This window comes from Macrotis lagotis, chromosome 4 (assembly GCF_037893015.1).
Source record: "Macrotis lagotis isolate mMagLag1 chromosome 4, bilby.v1.9.chrom.fasta, whole genome shotgun sequence".
Taxonomy (NCBI): domain Eukaryota; kingdom Metazoa; phylum Chordata; class Mammalia; order Peramelemorphia; family Peramelidae; genus Macrotis; species Macrotis lagotis.
Genome location: NC_133661.1, coordinates 264,627,415 through 264,641,180, shown reverse-complemented (window position 1 = coordinate 264,641,180; position 13,766 = coordinate 264,627,415). Strand labels below are relative to the sequence as shown.

At 35.1% G+C, this 13,766-nt stretch overlaps 1 protein-coding gene across 1 annotated transcript in view; it reads right to left on the bottom strand.

Moving 5' to 3' along the window:
• PRKCH (protein kinase C eta) overlaps positions 1 to 13,766 on the bottom strand; it is a 277,240-nt gene that overhangs the window by 112,370 nt on the left and 151,104 nt on the right. Inside the window, exons 5-8 of the mRNA XM_074235954.1 lie at positions 11,589 to 11,674; positions 9,654 to 9,783; positions 6,218 to 6,345; positions 123 to 266 (exon numbers count right to left, since the gene is read on the bottom strand). Of these exons, the coding sequence (XP_074092055.1) occupies positions 123 to 266; positions 6,218 to 6,345; positions 9,654 to 9,783; positions 11,589 to 11,674 (488 nt within the window). The remainder of the gene's footprint in view (positions 1 to 122; positions 267 to 6,217; positions 6,346 to 9,653; positions 9,784 to 11,588; positions 11,675 to 13,766) is intronic.

Genomic DNA, 13,766 nt, shown 5'->3' with positions numbered 1-13,766 from the left:
TTTCACAAAATGAGGGGTAGAAAAAAATGACTTCTAAGAACCCTTTGAGCTCTAAATCTATTGTTCCATGATCATTCAAAATAAAATCAACAACCATTTTATTAATTTAAGACAAAACTAACCTTCCCAAAACTGCCCTTTCCCAACATTCGGATGAACTCAAAATCTTCAATACCAAGTCGGTTAGATGAGGATACACCAATGCCATTTCCTTCTTTTATACTTTCCTTTCCTTGTCGTTTCAAGGGTGACCTAGAAGTTAGTTTCTGGAGGAGGAAAGAGCAAGACGGTTACTCAGAAATCTCAAAGGAAGTCCATGATATTTTGACCTCAAAAGGGATGGATAGTCCCAGATAGCTCACCTTCTTTAATTGTCAAGAATATAAAGTATTGATAAAACACATATATATTTAGTCACTATATATATACATATATATATATATGTATATGTATATAGTCACATTTTCCCATGGAAACATGGAAACAAAATTTCATCAGCACTCCATCAACAACTTCAAAACTCCTGATTTGTGGTGCTTTACCATTATTTCTGGGGAATCATTTTTAAGTATGTAACCCTTTGTATTTAGTTTGGTTTGTACTTAAAGTTAAATATAGTTTATACTTAAAGTTAAATATAAAGAAGGGAATAGTGTGCCATGACAAGCTTCAGAAGACTTGAATTCTTGCCTAATTCTGACTGTTAAGTCTTTCCTGGCCTTAGTATGCTTCTAAATGCAGGAATTTTGACCTATCAAAATTTTATTTTCCAAGGCACTACAGAAACGATAGGAGCACTTAATAATATTTGTGATTTGAGAAGTATCAAAGAATTGAAAATGAAATAGATGTCTAGTGACTGAAAATGGCTAAATGAGTTGTGGTGCATGAATTTAATGGGAATATTACTGTACCATAAAAATAACTACAGAAAAGCATGGGAGGTCATAAACCAGCATAAAGACAAGAAAATAGAACTAAGGAAGCAACAGAAATAATAATGTGAAAAAATCAGCAGCAAAATAATTGAAATTAAAGTGCTAATGACCCCAAAGAAGAGAAATAAAAGTCATCTTTTTCCATCTCTGGGGATTATTATTCATTTTAAATTCAATTTTAATCATTCAATTTTAAACTTTTTGTTTTAAAGGATTACACACAGGGTGGGAGGGATACATTGGGAAGTGTAGATGAAAGATATGAATGACATTTTTTTTTAAAAAAAGGGAAATCCCTATCCTACAAAATATTTTGGCAGAGTTTAGATGTTTATATGTCAAAGATATTGTATAAGGGATTTCTGCACTGTTAGGATGTTGGACCAGATGGGATGTTGAAGTAGATGATCTCTGAGATCCCTTCTGGCTCTAGATTTCTATGATTTCTTGGAAACTGTATGGTCTCACTTTAAAAATCAGACCTTGTATTTCAAGAGAGCCACCTGCTGGTCGTTTCCCTAGGGGAGCCACCTTCAACACTTGCACTCAGGATTTCAAGATCTGAAAACTTGTGGCCTTGGCTAAATAGAGAATATGTTCAACCAAACCTGGCTGTGCCCACCAAATTCACACTTTTTTCTTATGACATAGTCACAGTTATTGCCCTCCCCTTTTTACCCCTCCCCCACCATGATAAGAAGTTTCTTGGAAGGCAAAGTGATTTGTGATTTTTCAGGTTTCTCATATTTATAATAGTAAATCTACCACCTGGAAAATTTAAAATGTCTATAGTTTTTTACCCTTTTAGACAATGAAATCTTAGCAATTTACTCTCTGGTTATTGGATTAAAAATTCAGGCATCATGCAACCCTCAACTCAATCAAAAAGTACATTCAACGATTCTCTCCCAACAAAACTTTGACTAGAAATTTTGAGTGCGCGTGTATTAAAAATATTAACTCCTATTTCATTTCCAGATCAGGGAAAGAGTTGATGGAGAAAGAGATGTGGATACAAGAGCAGAACTTAAAATTTCATAGTATTCTTAAGTTTCTAATAGCATTTTCTCTGTTCCTCTACTTGGTCAGGCTTTTTTAAATTTTTTTTATTTTGTTTTAAAAGATAAATATTTTAATGATTCTTCTTTAAAAAAATCACTATCATTTCCTAATGGCTCCACTGTACCATGGAATATGTTCCATGTAATAAAATACAATTAAACAAATCAACACATTGGATATATTTGAAAAATGTATGCTTTATTATATATGTATTATATTATTATAACAAATATAAATCATATATTTATTTATGCTTATATTATAGGTTTATAACATGTGCATGTTTTGATACATGTTATAAATATATAAAATATTATAAGTATATATAATACATTTGTATGCTTTTTTAAACTCATCATTCTGCAAAATATGCTTTCTTACATTTACCTGCAGACTTCTGCCTAGACTCCTGAGGAGAGAAGTATTATATTCTCTTCCTCTAGAACCTATTATGACTGTCGCAGGCAAGTTGGGAGACTGAGTCCAAAGGGAGTACAAGATCAACAAATTTGGAAACTGTTGGAAGAGAGAGGGGCAAGGTGAAGGAGAGAGAAGTACTGAGGATGAGGATGAGGATAAGGTAGAAAGATCTATTAAGGAATCCCATTTCTGTATTTTTCTTAAGAGCTTCATGAAAGACTTTATCAGATACCCTAGGCATATCAATTCCCAAATATTTCATGTGATTTTTGGGGATATAAATTAGGTTTTAAACATTTTTGATGTTTATTTTTAGTAAAAATGTTTTAGGGTATTTATCTTATTTGCTATCTTTTAAAAAAATTTTTGGTTGAAGGGGCAGCTAGGTGGCGTAGTGGATAGAGCACTGGCCCTGGAGTCAGGAAGACCTGAGTTCAAATTCGGCCTCAGACACTTAATAATTACCTATCTGTGTGATCTTGGGCAAATCACTTAACCCCATTGCTTTGTAAAAAAATAAAAATAAATTTTGGTTGAGGTATTGAAATTTTTTAGATATAGCTATATTTTGACCCCTTAATTTATAAGTGTTAATCTCTTCAATATCTTTCTGTCATAATTTTTCAGAAGTAGAAGAAATGTACAATTTTTTGGAATCCAAAGCATGAGTTTCTACTTTATCCTGGTTTAATTTCATCTTATTGAGCTTGGTTTCTAATTCTCTAGTCAATAAAAATCTTTTTTTTTTGACTGATTCTGCTGTCCATTATGCTTACTTGTTTTGAATCATCTAGAGAATTTATAACCATACTTTTTATACTTTCATCCAAGATGTTAATAAAAATGCTGAATAGGATAAAACCCAGGATAAATTCACTTTGCATCCAAAGGAAATCAATTTCAGGCTAGTACTGATAAAAAACAAATTGATCATAGCATAGTTCAACTAGATATCAATTCATTTAACTGTAGTGTCATTGAGCACACATTTTTTTCCATCTTGTTCACAAAGATATCAAGAGGTATTGCAACATATTTTGCTGAGATCTAGATGTACCATATTTGCAGCACACCCCTGATTATGTTTTAAAAAAATGAAGTTAGTTTGACATTACTTATCCTTTGAGAATTCCTACTGACTCTAGCTTCATCAACTACTGTTACTCCATTCTTGAAAAATGCGGTTGTTGCCTGTCTCCTAGTATTTGTCCCTGATTTTCCAAAGACTGATGACAGGGGCTCCATTAACACATCTGTAGAATAGTAGTGAAGCCACACAAGGCTCTGCCATCCTAGTTCTGTGGTCTTCTTCTGAGTTAACTTCTTCTAAGCCTTGGTTTCAACAGTTGTAAAACAGTAACAATAGTACTTGACCTGTCAACCTCACAGAGTTATTATGAGGATCAAATGGATTATGAAAGCAAAATTCTTTGATATAACATCATATAAATATATTAGGAGGAAGAGGAGAGCAAAGATTTCAATATCCTTGATTTAATTTTTCTAGAAAATAGAATTTAAAAGTGACTAGGAAATCTCTCCCTATCATCCCTTTTATCTTGGCCTTCAAGTCAGCCTCTGGCTGCTTGTGCCAGACTGTATGTATTTGGGACCATCAAAGGTGACAATCTCCCTGGCTACTTCTGGCCAAGTGGGAACCCTATACTGAAGGATCTTGGCATCTCGGCATGATGTGGCAAACCTGAGTAGTCCCTTTGTTCTCTTCTTGTCATGAGGGCAGGCTGCCACATCAATGAAAAGAAACAGCAGTTTCAGAGTCTCTTATTTCAACTCTTTCAGGTAACCAGTGGCGTACTCTGCCTTAAAACTCCCATAAGCAGTGGGTGTGCGAGAAGGGAGTGGATGGAATCTTTTATTGTCTTGAGCATGCTTCCAAAACTTATGTTATCCTTTGTATTGATTCTAATTGGTCTTTCAACTACAAGTCACTCTCCATTCTAGTCTGAATTCAACAGAGCAGCCAAAGTGATTTTCCTAAAGTGTAGGTCTGATTATATCATCCTTCCATCCAATAAACTCCGCTGGCTTCCTCTTTATTATTTCTAGGATCAAATATAATCATCTTTGTTTGGCATTTAAAACTATTTACAACCTTGCATCCTCTTATTACTCATCATTCTCCTCAGTGCTCGCACTCATCATTCTGCTCCATCCCCCCCCCCCCCCAAGACTTCATCTCTTCTCTCCAAATTAAGTGCTGGCTGTCCCTTAAGAGGGAATGCATTCTTTCTTCTTAGAAACCTACAACAATACAGGCAGAGGACATCACTGTTCTGTGATGCCCAGATGTATCAACTGCTATTCCCCGACCCTTGCAATCATGAACTAGGAAAGTGGCAAAACAACTCAACTTACAAGGGACCGCAGGACTGAGATGTATGAGGAAGTTTGGCGGGGGGTGGCTTATTCGAGTCTAATGTCTCTATTTTACTCAAACCCAGAGAAGCGTTTTTACTCAGTGCCTCTGGATGGTGCTGTATCCTGAGTTCAAATCCTACCTCAGACACATGCCAGACAACCATGGGCAAATCACTTAACCCTCTGTGAATCTCAATTTACTTATCTATAAAGGATAATATGATATATAGACTATGTAATACAGTAATATAGTATATATAACATATAGTATAAATATGCATAGTATGTAATTGTATATATAGTATAAATAATATAATAGTATATATTATATACAATAACAGTATCTATAGTATAATATAATAGTAATAGTACTTACAGAAAAGTTATGAGGATAGCATATCAGAGGATATTTTATATTTATATGAATTTATATATTCTCATACGACATATCAGAAAATATAGGTAAATAAACCCATAAAAATTTTATGGGGGTTATACAAAAGCTATACAAAAGCTAGCTGTTGTTGTGACCGATATCCAAAATCATGCACGGAGTAAATAGTAAAAGATGGACTCTGGCTTTTCTTCAGAGGCCGCTAGATGGCGCAGTAGATAGAGCTCTGGGCCTGGAGTCAGAAAAATCTGAATTTAAATTTGGATTCAGATGCTTAGGCAGTGTGCGCTTGGACAAAGCCACTTAACTGCTGTTTGCCTCAGTTTCCTCATCTGTAAAATGGGAACCATAATCTCACCTACTTTCCAGAGTTGTTATTAACACAGCTAATAAATGCTTATTGCTTTCCCCAGTGAGACCCTCCTTCCCTCCATAGGAAGTCCTTACTGACATACTGAAAAATGCTCCATACTTGCTGTGTGACCCTGGGTAAGACACTTAAACCTAATCCCGCCCCCATTTAAACAAAAAATAAAGAAAAAAATTAAAAAGTCAATGGAACGAATTACAGAATCCAAGAACTTTAATGTCAGCACAGACCTCAGAGATCATCTAAAGCCATCATGCATATAGAATGAAACTGAGGCCCAGAAAAGTCAAAGCCTTTATCAAGGTCGCACGGCAAGTCAAGGATAGCCTCCCCCACTGCCAAGTCTGATGCTCTGTCAACTCTACCCTGTGTTATTTTTTGGTCCTTCTCTTTCTTTCTAGATCTATAAGGCACTATTACATATTTTAACTACAAGTGAATACAACTAGGCAGACAGGACAATCCCTGACTAATGGTAAGACGTTCATTTACAGAATAAAATGCTCTTAAAAGAAAGCAATAAAAATCCACTGCATCTGCCCAGGTCAGCTTTGAACCAGAAGATTAAGGTTTTTAGAGTTGAGGACTCCAAGTCAAATTTCCCACATGTCTACAGCCCATAAAGGTAACACATGAAAGAAAGCAGAATCTCACCGAAGCTGGAGAAATATTTCCGGGTTGAAGGCCCATTCCTGCCAAGGTCTTTGCTAATTCCACTGCGTTCACCCCACAGTTGGGTGCCACATTGGCTTGGCATCTTTTATGTACATTCATTTTACAGACTGGGGAAAGAAGGACAGAAGCCAAATTTATTAAAGAAAAAAAGGGGAGGGGTTTTGTATGGTCGAAAAGCCATACATGGTTTAATGGACTGAGTAGGGGTCACACATCCTATAGCTGACATATCTTCTGACAAAAAGCTACAACTGGTTTTAGAGTCACCATAATGCCACTTTGGTGTGCTGGACAGAGACAGAACACTGAGAATATTGCATAATAACACATTTAACACATTTATTTTCTCTGTGATAATGATGTCATATATTCACCCAAACTATCTATCTATCTATCTATCTATCTATCTATCTATCTATCTATCTATCTATATATATATAATTATGCACAGCACAATAATCCTGTTGGCTCAGAAAAAAATTGGGGGCATGAAGAACTATGATTTAGTTAATACGGATAACTCTCAAGTGAAAACTCCCTCTACCAATGCAGATCAGGAACTCATCTTCAGCTTAGAATCTTATACAGTTGCATGGGACACTGAGAGGTTAGCTAGTTTTCTTGTCTGTGGTCCCCCAGCTAGTGTGTGTGAGAAGCAAAACTTGAAACCACATCTTCCTGACTTCAAAGATGATCCTCTATCCATTAAATGAAATGATCATAAAGCACTCAGAGCCTTGGTGCATAGTAGAAACTATTTAAATATAAGCTATTATTGTTGTTATTATTACTACCACATTCTGTGTCAGCCTCTCTGTGACTTTAAAATAAAAAGTTCACAGTATGGTTAATTTTAATTTGAATAAACATAAAGAAGCAGGAACAGGTCAACTATGTTTCTTTCATCAGTGAAACAAAGGACCAATATCATGCTAAACGGACACAGTTGAAACATTCTCTCTGGTGGCAAACCTCTGAATAATGACACCTGCTGTTTCTGGGTATTGTAGAGGCTAGAAAGACATGCTGCACAATAGTCAGAGCATCCTGTGGGGTTGTGGTTCTCAGGCTGTGGTTCCATACTGCTTCACAGAAATAATCAAGGGTTTTTTCCCCCCAGCCACTAAACATCTTTTCTTTTTAAGGTCATCACTGCTTCGTTCTAGTTTCATGCAAATTTAAAACAATATAAGAGTCAAAAAGATAGTAAGGCAATATTAGTTGCAAATGTTTCCAACAAAAGTATTTTGCTTCTCATTTTAAGCTGTCGGACTACAGATACAAAGCTTTAAAAACTTTGTAGAGTAGCTAGGGTTGCCATATTGTATACTATAGGAAGGAATTATTAAAAGGTGTCATGGCAGCTTCAAAAGTTCAATATATAAATGAGCCACTGAGTAGACTAGATGATCTCTGAGGTCTTTCTAAGAAAGGAGGTTTTTTTTTTTTTGTAACCTTTTCCTCATTGAAAAAAAATCTAGGTAATTTAATTATCCCTAGTTAAATGTTGTTTTGTTTTGTTTTTATAAGGCAATGGGGTTGCCCAAGGTCACACAGCTAGGCAATTATTAAGTGTCTGAGACAACTTTGAACTCAGGTCCTCCTGAATCCAGGGCGCCACCTAGGCAGCCCTAATTAAAAAAACAACAACCATTTTCTGCCTTCTTCCCCTTGCCTCCTATTCATGAATTCCTAGGCTGCCAGGTGGCTCAGCAGATAGAATGATGGAGTTAGGAAGACCTGAGTTCAGATCTTAATTCTGACACAACTAGCTGTATGCACTTGGGTGCATAACTTAACTTCTCTGCCTAAGTGTCTTGAACTGTAAAATGAAGCTAATAATAGCACCTACTTCTGAGAGTTGTAAAAAAAAAATAAGGTTTGTAAAATACTTTAGCATAATGTCTGTACAATGTAGGTGCTATATAAATGTGTTATTATTATTGTTGTTGTTGTTTTTGTTATTTAGCCTTATCCTTAAGAAGTGTAAGATAGGTGGGTACATTCCATGTCTGTCAAATTGAGAAGGCAACTCTTAATGACTGATTACTCAAGACAAACAACCCTTAAATTATTGGCTATGGAAAAGCTGTAACACCCTTTTGACCGAACATGATGGCTCTGCTCCTACCTTATGAAAATCCTTTTTTACAGAAAAGGCTCTCAAATTTTCTTGACCTACAACAGGAACTCTCCCAATTTCCCCCTAGAGGGTTAGGACTGCCTCAGATCAGTCTCTCTTACAAATATATAGCTGAGGAAGGGCATGACCAAATTTCTGTATTATTCCAAAAATGGGAACTAAGCAGAGCTACATCAAATAAGATACTTGATGGAGACAGAGAGAGAGAGAGAGAGAGAGAGAGAGAGAGAGAGAGAGAGAGAGACAGAGACAGAGACAGAGAGACAGAGAGAGAGAGAAGAGAGACAGAGAGAGAAGGAGAAAGAGAGAGACACACACAAAAACAGAGAGAGACACAGAGAGAGATAGAGAGAGAGACAGAGACACACAGAGAGACAGAGAGAATGAGAGACAGAGAGAGAGACAGAGACAGAGTGAGACACAGAGAGAGAGACAGACAGACAGACAGAAAGAGAGGAGACAGAGAGACAGAAAGAGACAGAGACAGAGAGACAGAGACAGACAGAGAGAGAGAGACAGAGACAGAGACAGAGATGGAGAGACACAGACAGACAGACAGACAGACAGAGGGAAGGAGGGAGGGAGGCAGAGAACAAAATAGACCAGGTTAGTAAGCACACTGGCAGGAAAGGGGAAACCCCCCGGGTTACCTAGCTCCCCAGAGGGATCTGCTTGCCCCTTTCATCAGAAGCTCAATTCAGAAACTGAACAATTTTAAACTCCTAAGGTCAATGGTGAATCACCTATAAGGGACCACTGTACTTCCAGGATGGGGGAGATAGGGGGACCCCGTCTTCAAAAAACAAGATTTGTACTAAAAATAAAAAAAACAAGAAAAACAACACATTGAAAAACACTGACCTAATTTTTCTTCAGATTCATTCCTGTCTATCCCTGGAAATAGCATCTAGTTATTAACCTACATTCTCCACACAATACCCAAGTTTCTTTCCCTTTCATTCATGTCCTTTTACTTCCAACTTCCACTATTATCCTTCTCCAAAAATTAATTAAAATATTTTCCAACATTTGACTAATTATTTTAAAATTTTTCTAAAAAGCAATTTTGTGTTTACTAGCAGCTTTTAAGGCATATTAAATATGCAGGTTACACCATAATTGATACCAATATATATGAATGCAAAACCACTGAGAAGTTCTTAAAATTTTGCAAAATCTAAACCCAATCATCAGAGACCAACTTTGATTTCTTTTGAATTTCAAGAGCCCATAGTTTATGAAAGATAAAAAAGCATAAATAACATCTCTCACTTTTACATTGCAGTCCTTGTCTCATTATTCCCCAAAGCAGGGAGCCACAGTGATCGCAGAAAGTGGGCACTTTATAGTTGTGAACACTGAATTTGTGGGGAATGTTGATTCCAAATCTCTGTTCAGAATTCTGCAAGAAATAAAAGACACAATGGGAAATATGGTTTTGCTAAACATTAAAGTGAACATTTGTTCAAAAAAGGCTATTCCCTCCCAAAATATCAATTATGACAATACCACCTGGACTTGACAGATCCTTGTGGTTTTCATAGTATTGCTCTCTATATCTCATCTACTTACTGATTTAATTGTCAAGTGATTTTATATGTTTTTTATTTTTCCAGGTACAACCAGTCCCTTTTCTTCTCATCTCCCCAACCTCTGAATATTTCATTTCAGAATGAATCCTATAGTCTTCTCCAGGAAAAGTATTTAATAGAATTCCAAGGGACATTAGAGATTGTGCAGTACAACACCCCATCTCTAATTTTCCAAATTAGGTAATTGAGTCTCAAAGGGTAGAAATGACTCTTCCAGGACTTCACAGATAGGAATGGGGCTTACTGTCACAAATTTTCATTAATAAACAATATCATAGCAGTAAAAGTGGGAAGCATATATTAAGTATTTACTGTGTGCAACAAATAGGGGAAGTAAATAGAAAAATGGCAACCGCTGTTCTCAAGGAGGTATCCTAATGGTGGAGACAACACATATGGAATGTTTCAGCAGCAAGTCAGATGGAAAGGTTCCTTAGATGTTGGAATGCAGCAGTAAAACAGAAGATAAAGCTTTTTTTTAAGTGTCATAGAATGAATTATCCTAAATTTGTATTAATATTTCCATCTTAGTTTGTTTCTTTGCTTGAGTTTTTGCTTAACATTCAGAGTTTTAGCAAACTGAGAAGAAAACCTCAGCTGGCACGGTCCAAAAAAAACTGTCCCTAGGGTAAAATGAAACTAAAAATAAGTATTTTGATATGATTTGGGGGTAATAATAACATGTTCAGAGATGGTAAAATTTAAACTTAATTGTGTATATTACCCTTGAACTTTTAAGTTTCTTCCTTTAAGCTCTGGTTCATATGCCTAATTATAGTATTCAGTTCTTATCTGTGTATAACACAAGAATCATACAGATTTATACTTCCCAAGAAAATCATGTTAATTGTCAAATATCAGTAACTCTCTATCTGTTCACCTCTTCTAGATTTAAGAAATTATGCTTGTCCTAGCTAAACAAAAGTCAAAAGGAAAAAATGAGTGAATCATAAAATATTAGAACTGGAATTGGGTTTAATTCCTTCATTTTAGTACTTACTTGACTCTGCTGAAGATAATTAAATTCATTATTTGTTTCTCTTGCACAACTGGGTAGTACAGTAGATAGAGTATTGGGACCTGGTGTCAGAAAATCCTGAATTCAAATCCTATCTGCCTCAGTTTCCTCATCTGTAAAATTATCTGGAGAAGGAAATGCCAAACTATTCCAGTATATATATAGAACTGAAAGCACTGAATAACAATTTGTCTACATTCTGTGGATTGTCTTTACTTCAGCTGTATCTTCCACTCAAATTTATTCCAAGTTCTGTAATAATGTGACCAAAATGATCTGTATCATAAAATAATTTTCCAAATGAGGAAACTGAGGCCCAGGGGTATTAAGTGGATTTTCCCAAGGTTTATTCAAATAATGAAAGATCAAGATTCTTTATAAAGTTTTTCTGGCTTCAAATTTAGCATTTCTTCTACTAGTTCACAATGACTTTGTAATTTTCATCAGAGTGTTAACTATTACTGGTAAAATTTGGTGAACCGAACAAAGTAAAGATTTTATGATATCTTCAGCAGAGTCAAGGAAGTACTAATATTGAAAAATAATTGTGTGATAATAAATAAGGAAAATCAATATTCAAGAGAATTTTCTTCTTACCTTTGCATCCACTTTATTTATATTTTGGCAAGTACAAGCAGTAACAATCAGATGATGGCAGCGCTTATGAACAACACAGGTACAGACTACAAAATTAAAAAGCAAAACAAATTATGCATTATAAAATTAAAATATAGTGGTAACTAAGTAAGTAAATACTATGTCAAACTATTGTTTAAGACAACAGAATGAAAAATCAATTATTAGCTCCTCCTCTACAGTATGATGCTGATAAATGTCTAACAATGAGAATTCTCTGAAAAATGTATGTATAAGTTTAAAATGCAGTAATATTTCCCCCACTACTTTCTTAAGACTAGAAATCAAAGTTATAATATATCAAACCCTGATTTGTAGTCTTTGCTGATTTCCAATAAATGGTCCCACTGAAAATTTAAAATCAGATCTCTTGAGCTGGTACATCCCTGAAAATCCCCTCTTCTCTCTACCCCTCCCCCGAAAGAGACTTTTTATGATAGCTAAAATATGAATAAAAAAGTAGCTGCCATTAGACTGGGAAATGGCTGGATAAGTTGTGGTAGACAGATGCAATAGTATATATGATTGTGCTATAAGAAATTACTGAAGAATTTAGAGAAATACAGGAAGAATTATATGAACTGATGCATAACAAACTAAACAGAATCAAATGGAAAAAATAACAAAATATTAAATTTGCCATTATAATGACCAATTTTGATCCTAGAAAAAGATAAGAAAATGTTTTCCCCTTTTTTTGAATAGTAAGGAAATAAAATTAAGATAAATTATATATACTATCAGACTTGGTTAAATGATGACTAGTTTTGCTCAATTGCTTTCTTTCTTTTTTATTCTTTGTTAAAAGAGGTGGGGGATGTGAAAGGAATTAAGTTGGAGATAAAGGTGATATAAAATATCAATAAATCCCCCCCCAAATTAAAGAAATTCATCTAGAGGTTTTGCCTATAAGATCATGCCCAGCAGTGTTTCCTTTTTATTCCCATTGCTATCACACTAGTTATTTTCTCAGAGGCTTCTTACCCCTTCCCCTGGACTCTAACTCCCACACCTAATCTCCTTGCTTTCATGTTTCCCTATTCCAATCTATCTTTTTATACTGTTAGAAAAATTTTACTCAATTGTAGTTGTAGCCAACTCAGAATGATACAACAAAACTAAGTATAGGGCCTCCTGCCATTCATGCCACCTTTTCATTTTGTCCCTTTATTCTGTTTTTGACACTGCTGTTGTTTAGTCATGTCTGACCCTTCAGGACCTGATCTGTAAGTTTTCTTGGCAAAGACACTGGAGTGGTTTGCCATTTCCTTCTTCAGCACATTTTACAGAAGAGAAAACTGAGGCAAATAGGGTTAAGTGACTTGTCCAGAATTCTTTGTATTTAAATCTTCTCTTTGCTTGCAGTATTTTTCTCCTTCAGTTGAGAATTCTGGAATTTGGCTATGATAATACAGGGTCACACAGTTAGTAAGTATCTAAGGCCAGATTTGAACTCTAGAAGATGAGCCCTCCTGACTCTAGGCCTGGTACTCTAACCACTTCTAGAGGCCATTTTTCCCTCTACATAGTATGCCACTACATACACCTATAGTCCTTATATTAGTATCATCACTGACAACAAAGACACTAAAAGCCAAAATTTATCTATGAGATAGAAGTATATTATATTTACAGTGGTTTGTGGTAGCTCTTAAAAAATTAAGTTAAAAAAAGAACCCTGATATCTATCATGCAATCAGTTGAATAATGTTGAGAGAGAGTCAGAGAAACAGAGACATAATAAAGAAACAAAAGTAGGTTATTGAAGCACCTTTTAAAAATTCATAGAAGAGAAAGTAATAAGTTTGGTGAGACCAGAAGTAATAGAACAGTGCTGAAAGTAACATTCTGACAAAGTATACTATTTTTCAATATAAAAATTGTTTTATGGTTTATGGTTTGTTTGTTTCTTGCCCTTTCAATGGTTTTTTCCCCTTTTATTCTGATTCTTCTTTCGCAACATGACTAATATAGGAATATATTTAATACAGTTATATATTTATAACGTATATCAGATTACTCATTATCAAGGGAAAGGAAGAAAGAAGGGAGAGAGGACTCAAAACCTTACAAAAATGAATGTTGAAAGCTATCTTTACATGTGATTGGAACAATAAATTATTTTTAAGAAAAGAAGTA